The sequence below is a fragment of the Tauraco erythrolophus genome, chromosome 12, assembly GCF_009769465.1.
Source record: "Tauraco erythrolophus isolate bTauEry1 chromosome 12, bTauEry1.pri, whole genome shotgun sequence".
Taxonomy (NCBI): Eukaryota; Metazoa; Chordata; class Aves; order Musophagiformes; family Musophagidae; genus Tauraco; species Tauraco erythrolophus.
In genome coordinates this window covers 21,376,422-21,399,120 of record NC_141476.1, presented here as the reverse complement: position 1 = coordinate 21,399,120, position 22,699 = coordinate 21,376,422, and the positions used below count along the sequence as shown (strand labels likewise).

Here is a 22,699-nt window from a genome sequence, read left to right as displayed (position 1 = left end):
ATATTTTCCTGATAAATCCATCAACAAAAACCCCTTCCACTCTGAGAAGACCTGACTGTGTGGGACAATATTTAGATCTGCCGTTCTGGATCAGTACCATTCTCCTTTGGCTCTACAAAATTTCTGTGTAGCAAATTTTAGTAAATACGTAACTGTGGTGAAAGCTCCTTTCAAAAGTGCCATATGCAACGAAAGAACTGGAAACATCTGTGAGTTAGTAGTCCAAAGAAACCAGAGAGAACTGGGAAAGCAGCATGAAGAACCATCCCGTCACTCTTGCAATACATCAAAAAGCGCAGCAGAACTGCACCATACTGTGTTTATTACCAAAAGACGAGACAGATGTGAGAGAAAGAAGACTTCAGAAGAAATCTTACTCAACTGCTGTCACGGAGGCTCATCTTAGATGCCACCTATGGTAACGAAGCATTAGCCAGAGTCTCAAGACAGACACATAGTAATTACAGCTTGGGGACCTTACATAAGCAGCTAGCTAACCTATTTATCGTGACCTTGCGATGGTACTTGATTCACAGCTGTCTGACATGTGCTGAATGGATTATATTCTAAAAATAATTGATGCTTCTCTGCTAGTCCGTTCAATCAGCAAACAGTTTCCCCCCAGTTTCTTGCAGCGCTGAAAGTATTTCCTCTAGAAAAACACTCGGGCAAGAACTTCTGTTTAGAAACCGTAAGAAAAAAATGTCTGCAATGTAAGCCATGTCATGAGTAAAGGTTGTGTTATTTTTATGAATGCATTTATGTCTGTAAAGGACTGGGAATCAATGTGAGCTCAGGTACATGAAGATCAGAAGTCACCAACACCCTGATTTTAGATGTGTTCGAAGTTCTACACTGACAGGCACATAGCCTTGTGCATCATCCACAAAGATAATAAACACTTTGAATATATCACAAAGGACTAAGTTGAAAACAATCCATAAAAGTGACTCGTGCACTTTAATAGTTGTTCTATGTCTCTACAAGCATTTAATCTCTTCAAGATCTGAAGTTAGTTGGCTGAAAAATGACTACCTTCACATCTGAACATTTTCCATTTAACCACCACAATGCCTTCAAGTGGTCACCCAGTCTCATCCCTCTGAAAGCTTCCAAAGTGGCTTTTAAAATAGACAGTAAATGGGGGAAATGAATTGTGTGTTTACAGTTCCCATTTTACAGAGACGGTAAATAAATTTAGTATTGTATTTGCACCTACCATTTCCTTGTGATTTGGATAGAACGTTTGCTCAATTAAAGGGAACTTCTCTGGACCCAAAGATTTGTAGACAGACACCAGCTGGGCAAACTGTAAAATAAAGGAAAAGAAACCAAAAAGCTTAGGAGAGAAACCACATTCTGCCAAAACGATCTCATACTGTCATTTTGCTTCTTGTCTTCCATGTTTCATAAACTCAGCGACTACACACACACGTTTTACACTTGCTCTGTCCTCCTCTCTCACATGCACAACTTTTTTATGCATCCAGGCTATATCACACACAGATCAACAAAAAACAATACCTCTAAGAGTTAAGCCTTCATATGTGCAGAAAATGAAATACACTGGGATACTGGTTCTCAGATATCTCCTAGTCTATGTATTTAAGCTGATTTTCTGATAATAAAATCATTATAATTTTGAATTTTCTACCATCTTTAATCAAAGCCCAGCTGTATTTCACGTTAATTTAGCCTCTGGCACCTCACAGACATTGAGACGCAATTTTGCAAAACTGGAAAAGAGAGAAAAGCAATAACTATGTCATACGTAACAAGTCAGGTGAAGAACAAACAAGAGAATTTTAATTCCCTAGGCTCTAGTCATGTACCACGGCCGTTCTTCCACAGTCAACAACAATGTTGATAATTTAAACAGCTACATGACATTGGCATTTCTATTGTTTTTTTCCAGGTCCTTTCTCTGACATATCCAGCCTACTTATATGCTGGACTGTTGTAACCCGACGCAAAAAGCAAAACAACATTTAAGCACAAGAAGACAAAGAATTCTGTATTAAATAGGAATTTATTTCAGGGCTGTTCTTTCGCTTTAGTGAACAGATCAACTCTTCTGGTGTAACAGTTCAAAAACTAAATCACTCTTGAAATCCTGGTTTAGCGAGTGAGGTTCCTAGGGAGCAAGACGACTTTGGCAGCCAGAAGACCACTATTGTTTCAGGACTCCAAAGCTCTGGCTTGTACATGCCCGTGATGTGTTTAATTGTCATTATGCCAACATGAGACACAAACAACTTAGCACAACAGTCTGAATAGTGAGATTTGCTGGTTACAAACAGGGAAAAAAGCAAAGCACAACAGAACTCTGTCCGTAATGCGGTTTGATCAAATACCTACTCTGTGAATGCAATTTAGGGTGCAGCAATAGTAAAAACTGTTTAAAGGGAAAAAAAAAAAAATGATGAAAGCTTTGCATTGCGTTTCCAGCTGGCATAGAGAATTTGTTTAATTTAGTGGTGTTTACTTAGGTTTGGCAAAACACATATTTAAATTTTGAAGTCCAGTGGAAAATACCTTAATGATGAGTAGTTTTCACCAAAAGCTTAAGAAATTCTAGTTGGTTAGAGTGCTGTACAAAACAGACCTCAAGGAAAGGAAATATTATCACAGCTACCAAAATAAGGTGGTTTGTGAACAGGATTCCTGGCAACTGACTCTTTTATTTCTCTTCTTATCCAAGATCCAAATTCAAAATTTCATAAGCAAATACTGCCTACTAAATGCATTATTTTTGCCAAACAATTGTTATGTTAAAATAAATCTATTTACCCATATTTAAGTAAAAACCTTTAAAAAAATTGTATGATTGTACTTCCTGGGATTCTTGCCTCGTTTTCTTTTCCATTTACACTGAAAGCAAGCAAAAGGCAGTGAGAAACTGATGCTATTTGTAGGGGTTGTGCCATTCACTCAAGAGGTAAGAAAGCTGTAATTCAGATTAACACCAGCAAATGCTTGTTTACTTAAAATAAAATAGTATCAACCACAGATAATACACACGCATCACTCTGAAACACCCTCTAACCTAGGAATTAAGCTATGAAGTAACATGTAGGAAAAGAAGGTCTAAATTTCCTTTAAATTAATTAAATTTCAGTTTAATGAACTTTTATCAATTTGTAAGCATCATCTGGACTATACGTTTTTTATGTTTTCCTGTTGAGCAGCTGAACCAGACAAATAACAGCTATACAGACCAAAGCAAAAGACCACTTCTGAAAACCCTGTTGTATCTGTACAGTTTGGAAGCTATACAGAGTTTACAAATAGGCTGAATATCAAATACCACATTGCCCAACTTTCTACCCAAATCAGGTTTTAAAAGTCTGGTTGAAACTACACTACCAAGTTTGATTTGACATTTTTTAGACATTATTAAGAAATAAAAAAAAAACCCAAAACCACCAAAAACCCCACATATTAATGCTTTGCCTTCATTAGAGTTTCAAAATGTTTTGGCTTACTGGGCTAGCTAATATGGCCTTAAATTACACCTTTAAATCACAGTAAAATTTATTAATTTCTTCCCTGGGCAAGAGCATCATCTTTTTAGATGATAAACTACTGGATTATCATCTAATCCAATGCTGAATGTTTTCACATATGGGATGTTCATGAAATAGAGAATACTGCTATACCTACCCTATATTTAAATAAAGTATTTTATATGGATGCTGAAAACCTTGGGAGATTTTAATTATTTTAAAAAAGAAACTCATAGAGTTTAGTATTTCAGCAGGAATCTTTTCAACATCTTAAGAAAAAATAAGAAAGTGAAAAAGTTCTTCTAGCTTTTATTTTAGCTAGCTGAATTTAATTCTCTTCTTCCAATTTTGCACCTTATTTTCAGCTTGAACAGAGATAATCTCAGGTACATATATTTATGGTTTCAGATTATTGTTTTAAAAGGAAATTAGTGGGATTTTGTAACGTTCTTTGTAATGTCAGCTCTTCTCTTTTCTACTAGGGATTAAATGCTTTCACATTTAATATAGATTTCACATGCCTATAGATTGTTTTTCCATAAAAGGAGAGCACCAGCTGTACTTTTTCTCCTCTCTAACAAAGTGTGATACAGATAAGAAGAAAAACTTAGTCAAAAAAGACACTTACTCCCTTTGATTCCATATAAAAGCTTTACGAGGTTTCATTACACTGGGAATGGAACACTATAAATTTGACTTCATAGACTGTGCTGTAATCAAGCAGCGTACAGTTGCAAAAAATCACTTTGCTAACTTCATAAAGATTCAAATAATGACTTTGCTTATCACTTTAGATGAGCTAAAGCGTGCCTAATTACACGCGCGTCATCCCTGAAACGCTCAGGCTTTTTCCTGCACAAACCGTGTAAACTTTTGCCTCAAAGATAATTAGATAAGCTATTTAAAATGAATTACTCCAGATGGTGCTTTGTGTTACCTTTAATTCCAGCAAGCTTCTCATCTCTCTTGCCAGCCTGAAGGATATAGACCATTGTCCATTCCAGTGGAGAATTTCCTGGTATGTTGAATAAGATTTTCATGCAACAAACTACTTCACATTTGCCTGTACAGTTGCTCCCTATCAGGGAAGTACCACTGAGCTGAGAATTATAAAACCTTTTCTGTCAGAGATTTTCCCTTATTGTGAGCATTCATTATCTGTGCTCCTTAGAAGTTCAGGCTTGCTTCTACTGGCAGTGGAAGAACTCCAACTAGTCATCTAATACTTCATGGGAACAACTAAAATGATCGCGAAATTCTCTGGATAGTCTGTTTCACCAAACCAGATGAGTTGGAATTCTCTAGGACTAGAGAAACAGGAAAACTTTGATGAGTGAACACTTTTGAATCCCTCTGTCGTAAAAAAAAATTGTGCTTTTCGCTGAGATTTAACTTATCTTTGACTGCTCTAAGGTGTGGGCTTATATACAGAGTGAAGAAACGTAATGCAATACCAGTTTACTTCTGGATTTCCATATACAAATTTGCCTTTTACCAAACGTATTAGATGTGTATCAGTGTTTGTGGGTGAAATTACTAAAATAAAATTTCTACGTTTCTAATATGATCTCAACATTCGGTATTGCTGCCAGCTTTCTTTGAATATGAACTACTTAAAAGCAGATCATGCAAAACAGTTTGAAGATCAGGTCATTACGTTGATCAAACATTTAGACAGAGTAGAAGTTTCATCCTACTGTATACTTAAATGATTCCTTTGTAAGATTAAGAATTGATGAAAGACAGCTTTCCATGGAAATGCCATAGAGGTTCCCAGTATTTCTCTGTGACATGCACACTAGAGTAAATTACGCCTGAATAATATGTATATCATTACATGTGAGCGCAGACGGGGGCCTCAGCAATTGGATTTTCTCTTTCCATATGCAAAGGGAAGCTCCTTTCTCCCTGTAATGACCTGCAGTGGTCTCTTGTGGGGTCTGTAGGTTATGAAGCTGGAAGATGAGCTGGTTTACATTAAAGGCTGGTTAAGGTTACGTTTTTATTATAGGAAACTAATAAAGAACTTTTTAACAAAGAATACATTAACTTTTTTATTCCCTTCAGGTAGCACTGTGAAAAATGTCCTGAAGTCCGTTCTTAGGCTGAAATCTCTATTTTTAGGCTGAGGCTTGGAAATATGGCTGGTCATTCCAGAAAAACATGATTGCTTCAGAAAAGCAAAGACTTTGAAAAGAGAAGACTTCAGGGGGACCTAATAGCTGCCTTCCAATACCTGAAGAGAACCTACAGGAAGGCTGGGGAGGGACTTTTTACAAGAGTGTCCATTGATAGGACAAGGGGAAATGGGTTTAAGTTGAAGGAGAACAGGTTTAGATTAGATCTTAGGAAGAAATTCTTCAGTACGAGGGTGGTGAGACTTTGGAATAAATTGCCCAGGGAGGTTGTGGATGCCCCCTCCCTGGAGGTGTTCAAGGCCAGGTTGGACAGAGCCTTGAGTAGCCTGGTCTAGTTGAGACGCGTCCCTGCCCATGACAGGGAGGTTGGATTAGATGATCTCTGAGGTCCCTTCCAGTCTGTGCCATTCTGTGATTGCCTTGTAAAAGTAAGAGGTGTTCAAAGGCACAGACTGAGTACCATTAGTACAAACACATCGGGGTCCTTGGTGGCCAACACATTGAGACACAAACATTGTAGACCCTTCAGAGTGAGAAGAAATTAAGCAGTTGTGTGGAAGGAGGTGGGAGGTACATTTGACACATGCAGTCAGTGGGAGTCAATTTACTTTAACCAAGATTCTTCACTTTGCCTGTATTTTAAACACAGCTTCTGTATTTCTCTTTGTGTTTTGATTATTTTTTTTTAAATTACTATTACCTGGGAAGGATCTGTGTTACTCTTCACAATATTTGTTCTTTGTTGCGATTGACCTACGTTTCTTCTATTAGGCTTTAGTAAACACTAAATAGTTTTCCAGAAGGCTGAGTAAATACACATTTGATCTGCTATTTGATACTAATACGAAAATCAAGGGGAACAGACTGCTGACTGGAGCTTACGTACCTCTTCCTGTCAGCTCCTGCTGACAGACAACTTAATGAAAGTACTCAAACTTTCAAAGTCAATTCCGAGTTTGACATGGCAACTGAACAATGCAACGTCGCCTACAGATCAGTTTGGGCACATTGACAGAATAGAGAAAAGATGGGAAGTGACAAAAGAACTTCATGTTCCTCCAGTAGTTTTCCATTATTACGATGCAAAGCCAAACACAACATGGTTGGACTATGAATGGAAAGATAACTTATATGGACCCTGCATCATAATTCCAGTGGCAGTTTTATAACATGGAGAAGTTGTTTCCTCTCCCTTTTGCAGCCCAGCCTCACACAAGAACATGGTGATGATCTCCTACACCAAGCTGAGCTGTATATCCCCACCGCATTTTCCATTCAAGTCTTGCTGCTTGACCCATGACTCTGGGAGTAGCAGCATCTCTTCTTTCCACCTTTGACTGCAGCTGGTATTTCCTCAACTACTTTATCTCCACCTCCCTCCTTACCCTCTGAGGTGCTTGTCCCCATCTACTGTGATGGAGCTACTAAGCCTGCATGGATTGGGCTGACCCTTTCCAGAACCATTTAGGTCTCTCTGCTCCATGTCACCCAGAATTTCCAAAGGCATTTATTTGGCTTCTGCAGTTCTCCTGCAGCATGAGTACTGCAGCCTGTACCGCCCCTGAGAGGCACATCTCTCCAATTGCTAATCACTGCTGTAATTAACCGCTGGAATATTTTCACATCAGAATTACATCTGACGAGATATACAAGTCATTAAGAATTTCCACAGGATGCAAAAAAAAGCCTTAAATAAAATCCTCATGCCCTTGAAAGAACTGCATGCAGAGCTCTCAAATTACCAGAGTGCATTCATGGGGGGTGTAGGGGGAAGTTTTCTACAGCAGTTAGAAAAGCAAGATTAAAAAACAAACACAAACCCTAACAAACACTAGAAGAGGATCAGAGAGGCACAAGAACATTTCATCCTGGCTTGCAAAATTGGGTAGCAAGGCATCTGGCAACGAGAAACACCTTGGCTAACGAAAGAGGCTGTGACAAAACATGTAAACAGTGAGGAAAGTGAGATTTAAGGAAGACATGCGGATTAAAATGAAGGAAAAATAGCTATGAGCATAGGAGGTAGAAAACAAATCAAGACGTGTTTGTGAGAAAAGAACCAGCGGAAATTAGTACCATGAGGCCGAGATCAAGAAGCCTTCTGGAACTTTTTATTTCAGAATGAAAAGTTACAGAAGGGAAAAAAGAAGTTTATGGAACTGAGGCAATCAAATAAAAGCCATTAGGGCTCCTTCTTGGGTGCACTTGGCAGCAATGAGAATGTGCAGTTTATTCCACTATTATGGGAACATCGAGTTCGGTGTAAATTCAAGGAAACATTTGTGCACCTGTTTATTTTAGTGGGACTCGGGCATGTGCTTAAGCACTTCTCAAAAGGGTTTGGGGCTCACTACAATGAAAAGAGATTTTATTGTTTTGTGGCGTTTTTAGAGATAAGATCCTCAGACTTTCCAGTTAAAATAGTAAGTTTTTTATAAAAATACTGAATTCAATGAAACTTCACAGTGGCAGAGGAAATCTGACTTTTAATGCAAACTGGGTTTTTGCAGATACAGCCCTCCCACAGGCACTGTTAAGGAGTCTTGTAGTTAATGAAATTTTGTGCAGGTGTTCAGACGTGTTGGTATGAAGTTATCTTCAGAAACAAAGCATTATTTACATACTTAATCATTGAAGGAAGTAGTAAATCACATTTTAAAGCTAAACAAATGGTTAAAATACCTTCTTTTTTTTTTCCCCTCTCTCTTACGTTGTATATAGATGCAATCATGTGCATCTACAACTTTTTTCAGAGAATTCAAACTCAGTCAAACCAGGTTTCTTACCCACATGGACTTTTCTGTCCCGAGACGCTTCCCTCATTTCAGCAAGATAAGAAAAATCTGAAAAACTTGTTCTCAGATGATCCACTGGCAAAGCTCAGTGGGAGAATGCCATTCCCCAGACAAGACCAGCCAACACACTCTCTTTTAAGCCCCACACAGAACATCAGAGGACTTCTCTGAGGCAGCCAGCATCCAAACTGCAATACTTTATGGCATTTTAAACTGCACCATAACCTAAAGAAGATACTTCACAGAACAGGTATATTGGTTACTACACCTCATAAAAGAAACAAAGACTAGTACACTTTGCATCCATTTCACATGTGAACTGGAGCTAAGAATAGAAGCTAAACATAAAGGAACAGCAGCAAGGAAATCGGACAGCAACAGCAGCACTGGAAGGAGTTCTGAAGATAATGTGGGAGAACAATACTTGTGTAGAGGGAGAGAGGGGACAGGAAGGAGTGGGGATTACGATGGGGGAGCCAGCACAATGGGAGGGATTTTCCTGGATGAGTGACAAATTCCTTTTTCAGGTCTAGCCCCCTGATTCTCCTCATCACTGAGTCACCACGATTCTATATAAAAGAAGGAGATGTAATCTCTACCTAGATTTTGGTTTTGGTTAGAAAAAATTATCTTCTTAGGTACTTTAATGGGGAATATACCACGTTTCCTTTTCAATTAAATATTAAGATTGCACAAGAAATCAAACTTGATTTTCATAATCTGGCCTTCAATTATGGATATTTGACTTAAGTAAGCACAGAAAAGGGGTTTTGAGTTTCAGTACTGTAGCAGGGCCAGCAGATAATACAAAGGATATGAACCATAGCTTTACAGTCCTTGTTTTCCGATTTATCTTACAGCCTTTATTTAAATATAGTTTGTTTCAGTAGAAGTTAAGACATGGTTAAAAGTCTGTTTCAATTTTCTGCCACTAAAAACGTTCAATGCAATTAAAGTCTGTAATGGATGTCAAGAGCTCTCACTGCTGCTCTTTAGTGAGGAGAGGAACAGGGCACAGTGACAACAACCTACCACAAAATTCAAGAATGTAGTAAAAAAAAAAATAATCTGAGTTTACTTTTGCATTAAATTGGCCTCATGGCAATAAACACTGCTCAAAGCAAAATACATATACTCAGTTTATATGTAAAGTACTTCACAGTTCATGCAAAGATTGATGAATATAGAGCTGTAAGAATTACTTGCTGTTTGGAACAGAAAACAAATCATCACCCCACTGAAGTATATTCATTACTTAAGAGTCTGCTTTTTTCAAGGAATTTCAAGTGAGCTTATATATTTTAGGAAAGTAAAATCATTTAGAGAGAACGTAATATTCCCTTTCTATTGCAAGAAGAGATTAAACAAAATAGCTCTATAAAGAGGTGCAAAGAGGAAAACACACTGCTAGGTTTAATGTATTTAGATTTCTTTGTTGTGCATTTAAATGAATAATTATTCGTGAACTTTACTCCAATTTAATGTTAAAACTTGCTAGGAAACTGCCTTTCGACCAAAAAGCTTAAGATGTTTTCACCTTACTTCTGACACAGTTTTGTGAATTTACTTTCAGCTCTCGCACTACAAATCCATCAACATGTTTTGCTTTAACTGGCAGACTGAGCAAAGAGGCCAAAATCTTCATTGGCTGACAAAGAATTAAACTACAGTTTTTTATGCTTAAGAAAGTTCTTCTCGGATCAGTGCTGGAAGAATAGCACATGTGGACAGTTTGTTCTCTGGCTGCCCTATGGATATGCAGACGTCTGCCTTCACTATGTCTGTAAATCATATACCCTTCATATGAATAAAAGCCACAAAACTGGTTTTAGAAAGACCTCTACCATTCATTTAAATTTTTGCAAATAGGCAAATTGAATTCGCTACAGAGAATGATAACACATTGTCACATGAAGCTGTTCAAACTACCACCCACGCGATTCTGCCCAGTGCCTCAGAAACCAACTCTGCACGGCTTGGGAAAGAGATGGACAGCACCCGGCTTCCAGTCCTGCCATGAAAGAAAGGAACTGCTCTTCCTAAAGCACCTTCCTAAAGTGTAAGGGTAGGAAAAGGCCATTAAACAATCTGTTTGGGTGGGCTCTGGCTGCCCAGTGTCCCTGTCGTTACCTATCAAGTAGGTGGATGTTGTCAGAACGGTTGAAACAAGAAGAAAGTTCAGTGCTGGCTCCATGCTTTATCTAGTGAAACATATAAAACTATAGCCACTGACTAAAATACAGGTCTTAATGTTTCTAAGATTTGTAACATTAACAGATGTTAAATCTGAACGTCCCTAGATGTCTTCCCTATCTGAACTGAAGCCAGACTGCAGGTATGCATTCGGTAGCAGCCTTGACCTTCAGTAAGATCCCCTCTGGCACACAGAGAAGCGCAATAACCAGCCAAATTCTAGCCCATTGCTCAGCATTATCGTACAAATCTTATTTTTGGTAACAAGCACAGAATATTCTTATAGTGCAATAAATATTCAGTAAGAAATGTATAATTTATTTCTCTAAACCAAATATGGAATAGCACTGAAAAGTCTCATAGATTTACAGTAAATAGGTTTTCAAAAGACTTTTTCTTCTTGCACACATTCATTTTATTCCTCTCCGGAAGACACTTTGACACAATACTGAAACTCGTCCGTGTCGTTGTGTCTGCCTATCAGCACAGCCGCAATAATTTGTGTCAACAGGAATGAAGAGAGCTCATTTCTTTTATATGCTCCTCCCTGCAGAGTGCCTACAAGTCCCCTCCCAGTGCCCCAATCTGTTGCTCAAGATTACTGGAGTATAGCTTGAAGAGCGGAAAAGCACAAGAGTGTAACTTCTAACAGCACCATATGAAGGAGGAAAAAAAGAAGCTGGGGGAGAGTACTGTAATACCATCAGAAAGCAACAAAGGGCAGTTAAAACAGCTTCCAAAGAAAGTGAGGTAAGAACAGAGAAATGAAGTGTTCAATGGGTAGAAAGAAAAGATAAAGACAGATAAGTAGAAAATCATCTGCAAAAGAAATGCGAAGCAAAATACAACACATAAAGGAACAGAATTATGTAAACTTGGCAAAAGGAACAAAAAAGAAAAATGCCAACAAACTTGCAAAAAAGTATTTGGCTGTCCACTCACACATTGTCGGAAAAGAAACAAACAAGAACTGTGAGATTTACAATACTACCAAGTTTGACAAATGGAAAAGCTATAACCAGCCTTCCCTCAGAATGATTGCAGAGTAGCAAGGCATTAAATTTTGGCATAACAAAGTGTTCTATGGCACTTCTCTTACATTTAAACCCCTTAATAACAATAAATTCCTACAACAGCGCAGACGAAGTCCCAGCAATTTTTTAAAGATGTTCAGTACAAGATGAGCTCACATCTGGAGCTCTGCGTGAAAAATGCCAGGATCTCTCAGCTGTCTTTAAAATAATACAGATGTGTCTGCCTCCAGGGTCTTAATTGCTCTCTGCCAGCTTTGGACCAGAACACAGTTCCTATTTTTCCCCTTTATTTCCCACATTCCTGAACTGATGCAGCAGTTTGTCACTATGCCAAGAGAGTTTACTTCAGCAGAGGCCAAGCCTGCTCAGCACCCAGCCTTCCCATCCAGGCAGTGACAGATGTCTCTTCACAAGCTGTTACAACCAGGCAGTAGCCTGACACGCCGCAGCGGGCTTTCTGCATCCCCTCCGTGATTACATCGAGTCACTATTACAGGCTAAATACAGGCTCTCCCACCAGTATGGCAACAGCTCATTAAGGTCACGGTGCTCACAAATTATTTTTGTAGCCACGTTGTTATGTTGTAGGTTGTGCCGTCCCCTTCACCAGAGTGAATGTGTAATTAATGTACCAGCAGATCCGTGACGCCTGCTAAACCCACCGCCGTTCCGCAGCCTCCCAAGGCACACCAACGAAAGGACAGGTGTGCACCCAGCTACAGGTGCTGCTATGTTTTTCCTCTGCAGTAAAGGAACCAGAGCTGCTGTCATGGAATCAGCCCAACGTTATGAGAATTTTCTTTCTCTTCAGTCATAAACACGTGGTCTATACAACAGCAGCACTTCTGTAATCTCTGCAGTGACAAAACGCTTACCTTCCTCTGAAGCTAGAAGTAGCAATGCAGCTACTGTAATGCATGTAACACAGTTCAAGTTTCACTGAAATAAAGTGTTGTATCTACAGCAGCCGTGGACATTGAAGCTTGCAGCTCCTGACAAGGCAGAGTCTCCATGTTTAGACTACTCATCAGTTAACTTCACCTCACCACGTAATTCCCCTTAATGGCAACCTGCTATGCACAGCAGGGGTGAAGAGCTAAGAATCTGTAGTATTCCAAGGCTGCATCTCTGTCGCCAATATTTGCAAGCGAAGCTAAAATGAAGAGCAGGGTTCAGTTGCTGCAAACCCTTTAGCATGCAGATTTCACATAAATCTTAACAGGAAGTATGCAAAAGGAGCCATGCAGGACAGAAGAAATTTTTTAAAAATTCAACCTAATACACCGGAACATTGTGGCCTTTTTTAAAATATTATTTCTCCAGCATGAATCATAAGCATGAGATTTTCCCTATTATTACAAGCACTGTCATTATCATCACATTTTCCAGTTACTTCCAGCCTCCACAATTACTTACTCCACTTACCTACATCATGTACTGTTAGAAAGATTACATACAATCTCATAAGCCTCAGCTAAGGAATGCCTCCCTTATTTCTTGAATGACATTTTCTAAAGGAAAACACAAATAGCAAAATATCTGGATTGTTACTGCAAACAATAGCAAATCATAACTTTGGGTAAATAATTATGCTCTTTTTTTCTCTTTTTACTACTGTAAAACTTTTGTAAAAGCTTTACAACAGTTTGTGCACACTATTAGACATGAGTAAAATTATAAGATGGATCACAAATCCAACAAGGAAAGTATAAATTTTTGCCTCGCCTTAACTCAATGTAAGTGCAAATTAATCTAGGTCAAATTTTTACCCCATTTGAACGGGACGAGCCATGCACAAGACTATTACTTTGCAACATGACAACGCAATGAAACATTCCAACGTGGTAAGGGAGGGTATGAACCTTAAAACGGTTCCTCCACCACTCTGCATGTGCTCAGTAAGAAAGAACTTAGTTTTTATTTATAAAACTCATGCTTCTCCCCTAGGCAAGTAGCTTTCCAACATTCTTCCTAGCATTTAAGTGAAATCCATCTCACAAGCCAGGATCATGAATCTTCATGAGGTAGGCGGTAAGTATTATCACAGAAGCGAAATAACAGGAGTACTGTAATAATCCTGAATCGTTCACATATTTCAGTATGCAAACATCTCACCACACACATGCATTTCAATATTTTCTTTGCCATGGTTGCTGGTAGCCTAAAGTTTCAAAGGGTTATACGGTGCTTTGAACTTTTGACACACATTTGGAGGAACTACGTATGTCCTGACACCGTAAAACACAGGTTTTAAGATTTGTTTTCAGAAACGTTTGTAGTCATGTTCCTGCCAACCTTCCACCACACCCCCATCTTTCAATACTACACCTCAGACCAAAGACAAGTTCACTGACTGTCTATTGGCAAAGGCAAACAAACTCCTGCAATCTGCAGGCACGGCACGAAAAGAGTTCTGCTGAACAATTCAGGGCAGGTGCTTCGGTTTCTAGCGCAGGGTGCGAATCTGCCCTCAGGGCTGAAAAGAGATGCTGTGCATCTGGAGCTTGTGTTCTAAAAAAAGGAAAGATCTGACACTTCGAAGAACAGTAATTTAAAAAACAAAGATCTCATATGTTGGATTTTAACTCTCGTTTTATTCCCCAATCCTATTGTAACTCGTCTAACTTTCCTGGCTCCCCCTCCTAGCAATTCTATACTACTCCTGATTTTGCACTGATGTAAGAACAATTGCTCATGACTAATTCAATAATTTTTCATCTCTTTAAGGCCCATTCCATTGGACACTTTATTTTTTTTTTTCCTGCTATTACAGAAATAGTTAATTCTCTTCTGCCACTCAAATGCCACCTGCAGGAAAGTCAATCTATTTCTCACCAATTAATAAAGATTGTTACTTATGGCTTTACCTAGAGTTCTGATTTCTAATTTTTCATAAGGCTTTTGAACTTGCAATTTTTACAGAAATAGTTTTCACAAAAGTATTAGGTCACCCATTTTAACCAAGAAATTGTCCAGAAAGTTCTTACTTGCCCTATTGCAGAACTGACATGGACAAGACTGCTGAATATGCCTTGTGAAATTCTTTCTGACATCAAGAGGTACTTTATGGAAAGATCCATATGTGTATGAAGTAGAACATACTAGTCTTTTTACATGAATGTTCAGACTACCAATAGCATAAAATGTAATCAGAATTAGAGTGAACTCTAGTATCTAAGCCATGATGAAGATGACAGAAATTTAAACAAGAAAATGGTCTTAACTAAGGTACAATTCCAGTTTCACCAAATCGTGAAGTTCGGTATATGAGCCATGAGAGTTGCAGGTGGTTCGAGACCTTTAATCAGTGCTGTAAATGTCGAACTGGTTTCTGATCAAGGAACTTGCAGAATAATTCTGCTAGTTTTTTCTAGTTACAGTTTAACCAAGGTTGTACCAGTTCAGCTAAAACGTGTGTCATTTTAACAGCGGGGAACACTGCTTGATTCACTGGCCTGAAGAACACCGAGGAGCACAGTATAGGCATCGATGGGTTTTATGTTTAATGCCAGCACGCAGCAACAGATTGAGGAGTGCGCTCTAAGGCACCTAGACCCAGCCTACAGTCTGCAGCAGGGATTTCACATAGGCAGGGCAGCCTTCATGAGTTAGGTCTAACAGAACAAGCTAGAACATAATATCAGCAAAACCAACAGTCCCTGGATTCTGTTGCATTATTTGAACATTGATGAAATGGGCTGAATCAAAGGATCAACGGATTTTCACTCTCTGAGTGCTTTTCTGGGCTTGGCTTGAAACAAGCTTGCAAGACTTCTTGCAGTGTTTACCTTTCCTAAATCCGATGAAGATTCCATGATGCTCTGGGACAAACACAGTTGTCTCTACATCTCCCACTACCACAAAGAGCAGAAGTCAGGCTATTCCAAGTTAAATGCCCAAACAGGCCCCTTCGTGTTTGTACAGAAGCTATTTTTGTGCTCAAATTAATAGTCCACACTCCTAAGTAGGGTCCAACTAAAGCACAGTGCCACCACATATTCAGAACGGGAGCAGACACACATTTGCAGGCTTCACCTATGGTCACAGGTAGTTAAAACGCAGAACTGAGACCATTGGAGGAGCGAAACAGGATCATGCACACAACACATGAAAGCTGCCTACTCAGCCTCACTGCCCATGGACTTGCAGTGGGAGGCATACACTCAGGCCCTGCTCTCTCTATTGTGCACCTTAATGAAAAGCACTTTGGGGAACTATAGAAGAAAATGAAAACATGAAAGATGTTAGTTTGAAGCATATGACCTGTCTAACAGTTTAAAATGTCTCTAGAACAGCTATTAGGAAATTATAGTAAAGGAAACGTCTAAGAGATGTGAAATGGACTCTTGCTGAGGCTGTACAAAATTTGACTATTTCAAACAAAACATATTTTGGCTGTCAGATGTAGAAATGGTAAGGTAGAAACATCTCAAAGGACAAAAAAAAAAATCATTCTTCTCTACATTCAAATAAAATAAGATCAGCTTAAAAACATTTTCATTTCACCCATATCTAGGCTGAGACAAACTGCAGAAATTTCAGCCAAAAAGGGAATTTTTGCAAAAAGCAAAGATACAGATACAGCATTTCAGAAGAGAACCATTTCATCATGAACTGTATGTCACACCTTAAAAACACTTCACCATAATTCAAGAGTATTTTAAAATTATTATAACTCAAAAATATAAGACCTTATAAGCAAAATACCTTATTATTTGTTATTTATTTTATGTGCAACAAGACTAGTTATAAGAAAGAGATATCTTTATTGGTTTGGTGGAAGAACAGCCCTTACACTAATGTCACCAGGAGAATATTAGGAGGAATTATTCATTTACTTTTTATTGTATCGTTATTGCATATAAACGCTACTGTTATTGCTCCGTCACCCAGCTTTATTGCATACAGTGAATCAAAGCATTAAGAAATGCCACATAGCACAGAAAATGTGATGTATTGAAATAATGGATTCAGCAACGTACAATATGTATTCTAAGAAGTTACAAATGCTCTATCAACTATTTATTCCCCACTGTAGTGTACTGCAACAGAAAAGCACGATAAAATCAGCTGAAAGAGGTCTATGTCAAAATCTGCTGGCAACGTTTTTTAGAGGGATTTTCATAGTTAGCATGAAAAAAATTAACATCTAGGCAATAAGTAGTATTATGGTAAAACTTTCCTTTGGTGTGAAAGATACTGACAACTGTTCTGTTCTTAGCCAGACGTCAGAGGAAACATTTATAAAGCTGTGGCTATTTATAACAAGTGGTATTCTTTGAAGTTTCATTAGCTCTTGGGCAACTGAATGCACCTATTAAAGGAACAGTGACTGCACAACTGATCATCATCTCTTACAGCATCACATTTTAACTTATGTTTAAAGTTAAACTACTAATGTTTAGTTCTCTATGAACCAAGATCACAAAATTCTGCCTCCATCACTACAAAGCATGTAACGAAAAACTGAACTGGCTTCTACACTAAAACTAGCAAATACCAGTGATTCTCCAGTGTACCTCGTTACTCTAGGTGTAACGGAAAAGACTAACTCCTACCCCATATGCACAAGATTATGAAAAGAGCTTTCAAATGAAGAAACGAATAGCTTCAGATTTCCTTGCTAAAGCATAACCCCAAAAATTTCACAGGTATGAGGAAAACACTGGGTAAAAGTCTGTTTAAATTATGTTCAAAACCACAAGTATGAAAAATATTCTCAGCTTGCTTTTCCCAGACAAATTGTGAATAAATACACTTTCCTCGCTTGAGGAAGTATGTTAGCAGCGGATAGGCTCTCCATTAGTTTACTCATTCATTACTTGTACTACAAATACTTTTTTCTCTCTGTCTTCACGCTGCCTACACTGGCTCTTTGAAAAAAAAATGACTTAAATATCTTCATTTACCTTTCATTCCTTTCATTATTTCTTCCCTGCTCTGCTAAGTAACTTTGCAGTTTGATACTCAGTATTCATAAAGGGAACTAAACAAGCAAACAAATAAAAACCAAGCCTAACTGTTTTTTGCACCAGAGGAACTTTTCAGTACATCACTTACCACCCATGGTTTGTCACAGAAGTTATAGATTGATTCCAGGGAGTTGACGCTCGGGATGCCTGCATACTGCATTCCAATGATCAGGTTACGGAAATCTTCGTTTTCTGCCATACTGAATGAATGTTGCCGCACGAGGACAAAATCAGGCCTGAATGACCTAGCAAGAAAAAGATACATTGCTAATAGTCAATGATCAAATTGTTTTTCCTTCAACAGCAAAATCTTAAAAGGGAAAAACGCCTAGCTGATGGATAGTGTTCTTTTAGTACTTCCCTAAGAGCAACAGTAAATGCTACAAGACAGAAAGAATCAATATGGTGCTAGGTAAATCTATACTGTATCATTTCTTAACTGCTGTTCAGAAAACATCAGTATCCAGACAGTAAGAGGAGAGACAAATTATGGCTTTTCAGGTTGTTTTCCCACGGAAAGATAAATAATACATATAAATCCTGAGTATGTTCTTAGTTTACATATACCAGTTCCTGAGTAGCAACAATCAAAACCAAAGCAGGCCAAAGTCTCTGCCAGACACTTAAGCTTCTTGAGAACAGGGGTTTTTTTTCACAACTATTGTCAGACTGTTTTAAAGATGGTAAGAGATGAAGCAACCTCACTGCTCGCAAAAGGAATCACACCATTGGAGATAATCACAATTCAACTTTTGATCAAGACGCTTGTCAAAGTGAATTTCTAAATTTACAACTGCACTTTTTTTTTTCCTCTTTCTCTCTTGTATCTAATCAGGATTTCCCCTGTTGCAGCTTCTGTGGCTTCTTGTCCTGTTTTCATGCACCTTTGAGAACAGTCTGACACCATCCTCACCTTACTCAAACCCTGACATTCAGTTACCCAAAGAGGTTACACAACACAGAAGACACAATGCAAGAGGACAGAGCCAACAGTACACGGGCAATTCACTCCTAAACTTGACTACTGAAAGACTGTTCTCCTTATTCAAACTTTATAGGTGGAAAAACCACTGACTAGCCTGAAGCCAGCAACCTTCTGAAAGAGGTATAACTACAGGGTAAATTAAATTAGTATAGTAAATTAGTGTAATTATTTACATGCCTTGAATAAATACAAGCTGTAATCTGGAGTGAAAAATTCTGAAGATTACAAAATTATTCTGAAATCTCACTCTAGTAAAACAAAACAAAACGATTAAAATTCATGTTAAAATTGCTTAAACAGTTGTGAGATTCCAGCCTGAATGCAGCAAAGTCTATTAGCTGGATTCTTCAGTTGCCTTTGAACTCTAATGCATGATTCGGCGAAAGCAACATTATAAAGATTTGCTGCAAGAGTCATCACAAAGACACGGAAGACTGATGACCAAAACTTGTAAAGAAATGCTTGCATTTAACAAGTTTTTTTTAAAAAAATAACTATTTGTAGCATAGTTCTGAGAATTTGTGGTCTAGGTTTCATGGTGGTGTGCCAAGTGTTTGAAACAAGGAAATTCAATTTACTGGCGCAGTATGAGTGTAATACTTAGAGGACTAATGATGTCTTCATCAAAATTGCAGACCACTCAGCGAAAGAAAGAGACCTCCTCTATGGTTTAAAATACTGCTAAGGGGATTACACATCATCTCAAAGGAAAGAACATAAAGTGTCCTTTAAAATACAGATTTAGTGAAAGAATTGGGGGAATGTAGTTAAAAAAAGATATATTTTGCTTTTAAAAAACTCCTCAAAGGGACATGATACATTTACATAATTGTTCTAGTTCTGTAATTACTGCTGGACGGAATGACCGCGTATACAAAAGAAGGTCATGAGAAAAGCTTTAATCCTGCTGAAGAACTTGTAAGATCCGAAATCTCAGCATTATGTAACAGGAGGTATCATTTTTCATGGTTTGATTTTCATTCACAAAAATGAAACAAGCAGGTGCCTGTTTACAGATTTTTCCTCCTAAACTAAAGTAGCCAAACTTTGTCGTTGAAATGTCTCTTATTTTACTAATATTTTGCTCATAAACCTATGATGCAAGGTCACTTTGGACCTCACGTTAATAACGCATCAGACTTTTCATCTCGGCATTCAGGCCTTTTTAGCAATATGCTCATAGTCCATATTCAATATGAACTTTGATGCCAGTGGGACCAGCAGCTCCTCCCATCTCTCTTGGTAGCTGAGACAGACAGAAGCAAAGGAACATGCCACACATCCTGTTGTCTGACCCATATTTAATGCTGTATTTCAATGAAGTTTCTTATCAACTGAAAATGTAAAGTAATATCCATCACTATCTCTGCACTTCTTCGGGATACAAGCAGCACATTCCAAGCTCCAGGCAATAAACTTCACAAACCATCTAGGCTTAAAGCAACGTAAAGGCTAGCACTTATCTGACGATACAGAACATTCATGAAAAATACTTCTGTTTTTCAAAAATACTCTGTATCTCCAGATAAGTTATCATAGAAACAGAGAACTGCTGTCCCATCATGTCTGCAGATCCTTCTCACACCAGAAGCACGCACACACACGCAGGTATCTCACACGGATTTGAGTGAAATCTATCATCTTCAGGTAGTTCTACTTGGTTAAATAAATTACCCATGAAACTGGCAATATAGTAAAATCCTTTGTCATCTCATTATCAGAGTTATCTGATGACACAAGAAGATTTCTCTGTTTCTTAACATAAGCAGCAGTTTTACCAGGTTTTCTCACAAACTGCAAATACACATCCTTGGAGATGCTAGTTTCTAGAGGTTCCAAACTCGCATTAACTATGGACATGTTTTGATGCTAACTTGGCCTCAAAATTTTTGTTCCATTTGGAAAATTCTCTACAGAACAGCCACTAAGGAACAGTGATCAAGATTTCCTGGCTCCAAAACATCTATCGTTGGGAAAAAAAGCCCTCAAAAATAAAAAAATAAAATCTCCTCCTCTTCTAAGGAAATAATCTTGTGGATTTGGCATAAGTGGTTGTTGTATGAAGCTGTGGTATTTTTAGAACACACAAGAGGTTAAACAGTTGTGAGTTTTAAAGCATAAAATACACTTATTTTCAATATATATTTTCCTTGATTTTTGGTACATGAATGAGTAGAATTTTTCAAATCTTTTATTTAGACAGATGTTGTGCAAAAACGCAACGACACAAGACGTAGTTTATGCTATTCAGCTCCCTGAACTCTCACTCTGCCTGAAGATAAACATGACCAGTAAACTCCCAGGTCACTGTTAGTGGCTTGATCTACCTTCCTGAATGCAATTGTTCAGCCAAACAACTGCTGCACTTAACTCATACATAACCACACTGGCCAAAATAGGAGTAATTCACACAAATTTGATAAAATGTAGGACTGTCTGAAATAATTTTGCTAATACTTACTTAAGCTTTTACTTTGCCCAGACACACCCCTGTTTTCTTCCCTTGTATTTACAGAGCTGTTGATGTCCTCACTGAAATAACCCAGTAAAATTACCCTGCCTTCAGCTGGAATAATTCTTTTTGGACAGAACAGCCTATTCAGAAATCTCAGGCTTTTAAATTGAAATCTTTCAAACAGTGATATTCCAGTAACTATCCTGAGCGAAGTGCTGTGAGTTGGCCTGCTTCAACAGAAAACATTCAACACTGGATACAAACACTGCTCATCTGGGAAGGTCTGGCACGTACAAAATCGTCAAGACTGTCTATTTCTGAAGCAAAGACGAGACCCAAATCAATAATCCTAACTCCCAATCGTGTTCTTTATATCAGACTTCGTTGCCATCTTAATCAAATCCATCTTTCACGTGATCAAAACGTGGAGAAATTTCCTTCCTGTCACAAACAGGACTTACTGTACTGATGAGATACTTTATTTCCTGCCCTTCAGGCCAATGACCGAGGTGCGTTGCATCAGTCAAAACCCCTCTAGCACATACGCAAAAAAAATCATTCGGTGCCTTCTACGTGCATACATTATGCCATCTACTGCTTCTACTGCTTTTTGCTGTTATTCTCTTTGGTTTTTCTTACCTGACAACTTTAGTGCCATTTCGAAACACTTGGATATCTACTGCATAATTGCCATCAGCATGGGCTATCAAGTTGATTTCTGAAAATTCTGCCTGTGAAAAGAAGACTCGCATTAGTCAGTCTGGTTTATTTTACCTTTATTTTCCTAAATCTTTTCTTTTAAGCATTAGTATCTGACTTGCTGACAATATACATCTGAAATACGATGAGCACTAGAAGGATATTAATCCAACAGTATTTGCCTGATATGACACGTTACATTTGAATAAATTCTAATAGAAGAAAGCAAAAAAGTAATATGAAAAAGGACTGCAGGGCAGTAGCAAGTGTATTTTCTCATTCATGTTTGCATAGAAGCTTAGAGATTATATTTTTGTTTTGTATCATGTTATCAAAGAGATTAATAGAGACTCAACAAACATTTGCATAAAGTTTTGAAGAAAATAGTACAAAAGTAATGTTAAAACAACTATGACAGAATATTTTCTTATAGCATTTAGTGTCTCTTCATATACTTTACCCCTTTCTATTTTCTTTATGTCCATTTACTCTACTTTTTAAATGATCTGGAGCTAATAAACAGCTGACTGGCAAAATTCACAAATAAAGACTTTTTTCAAAGAATCTTCTCACACTGGAAATGTGGAATTAAAAAGGAATCACTTCCATACTCTGAATCTACAGTTATTTGAAAGGAAAGGACAGGATGTTTTTCATTTATCCACAGTCTTTCATCAGCTTAGACTCTCAAGGCACTTTACAATAACATTACACAGCAGAATAATTGAAATGCAGCCAACTGTCTTCTAGTGGATAAATGAAAGTGCCTTTGCTATCCCAGACACTAACACAGAATAGACAGTGTCAGAATTCTCATTAGTCTCTTCTTGAAAAACGGTATCACTGAAAGTCTTCCTAAGTAAAATCTGTGTAAGGCTTTCAGAATTTAGTACTCAGTTAAAGCAAGTGTTGACTACTCTAA

At 38.0% G+C, this 22,699-nt stretch overlaps 1 protein-coding gene across 4 annotated transcripts in view; it reads right to left on the bottom strand.

Annotated features, from left to right (window-relative positions):
- The window catches only part of SYN2 (synapsin II), a 187,407-nt gene that overhangs the window by 93,826 nt on the left and 70,882 nt on the right, over positions 1–22,699 (bottom strand). For all 4 annotated transcript variants that reach the window (XM_086618905.1, XM_086618906.1, XM_086618907.1 and 1 more), the window contains exons 3-5: positions 21,718–21,809; positions 17,727–17,883; positions 1,220–1,309 (exon numbers count right to left, since the gene is read on the bottom strand). In XM_086618905.1, coding sequence (XP_086475031.1) covers positions 1,220–1,309; positions 17,727–17,883; positions 21,718–21,809 — 339 coding nt within the window. The remainder of the gene's footprint in view (positions 1–1,219; positions 1,310–17,726; positions 17,884–21,717; positions 21,810–22,699) is intronic.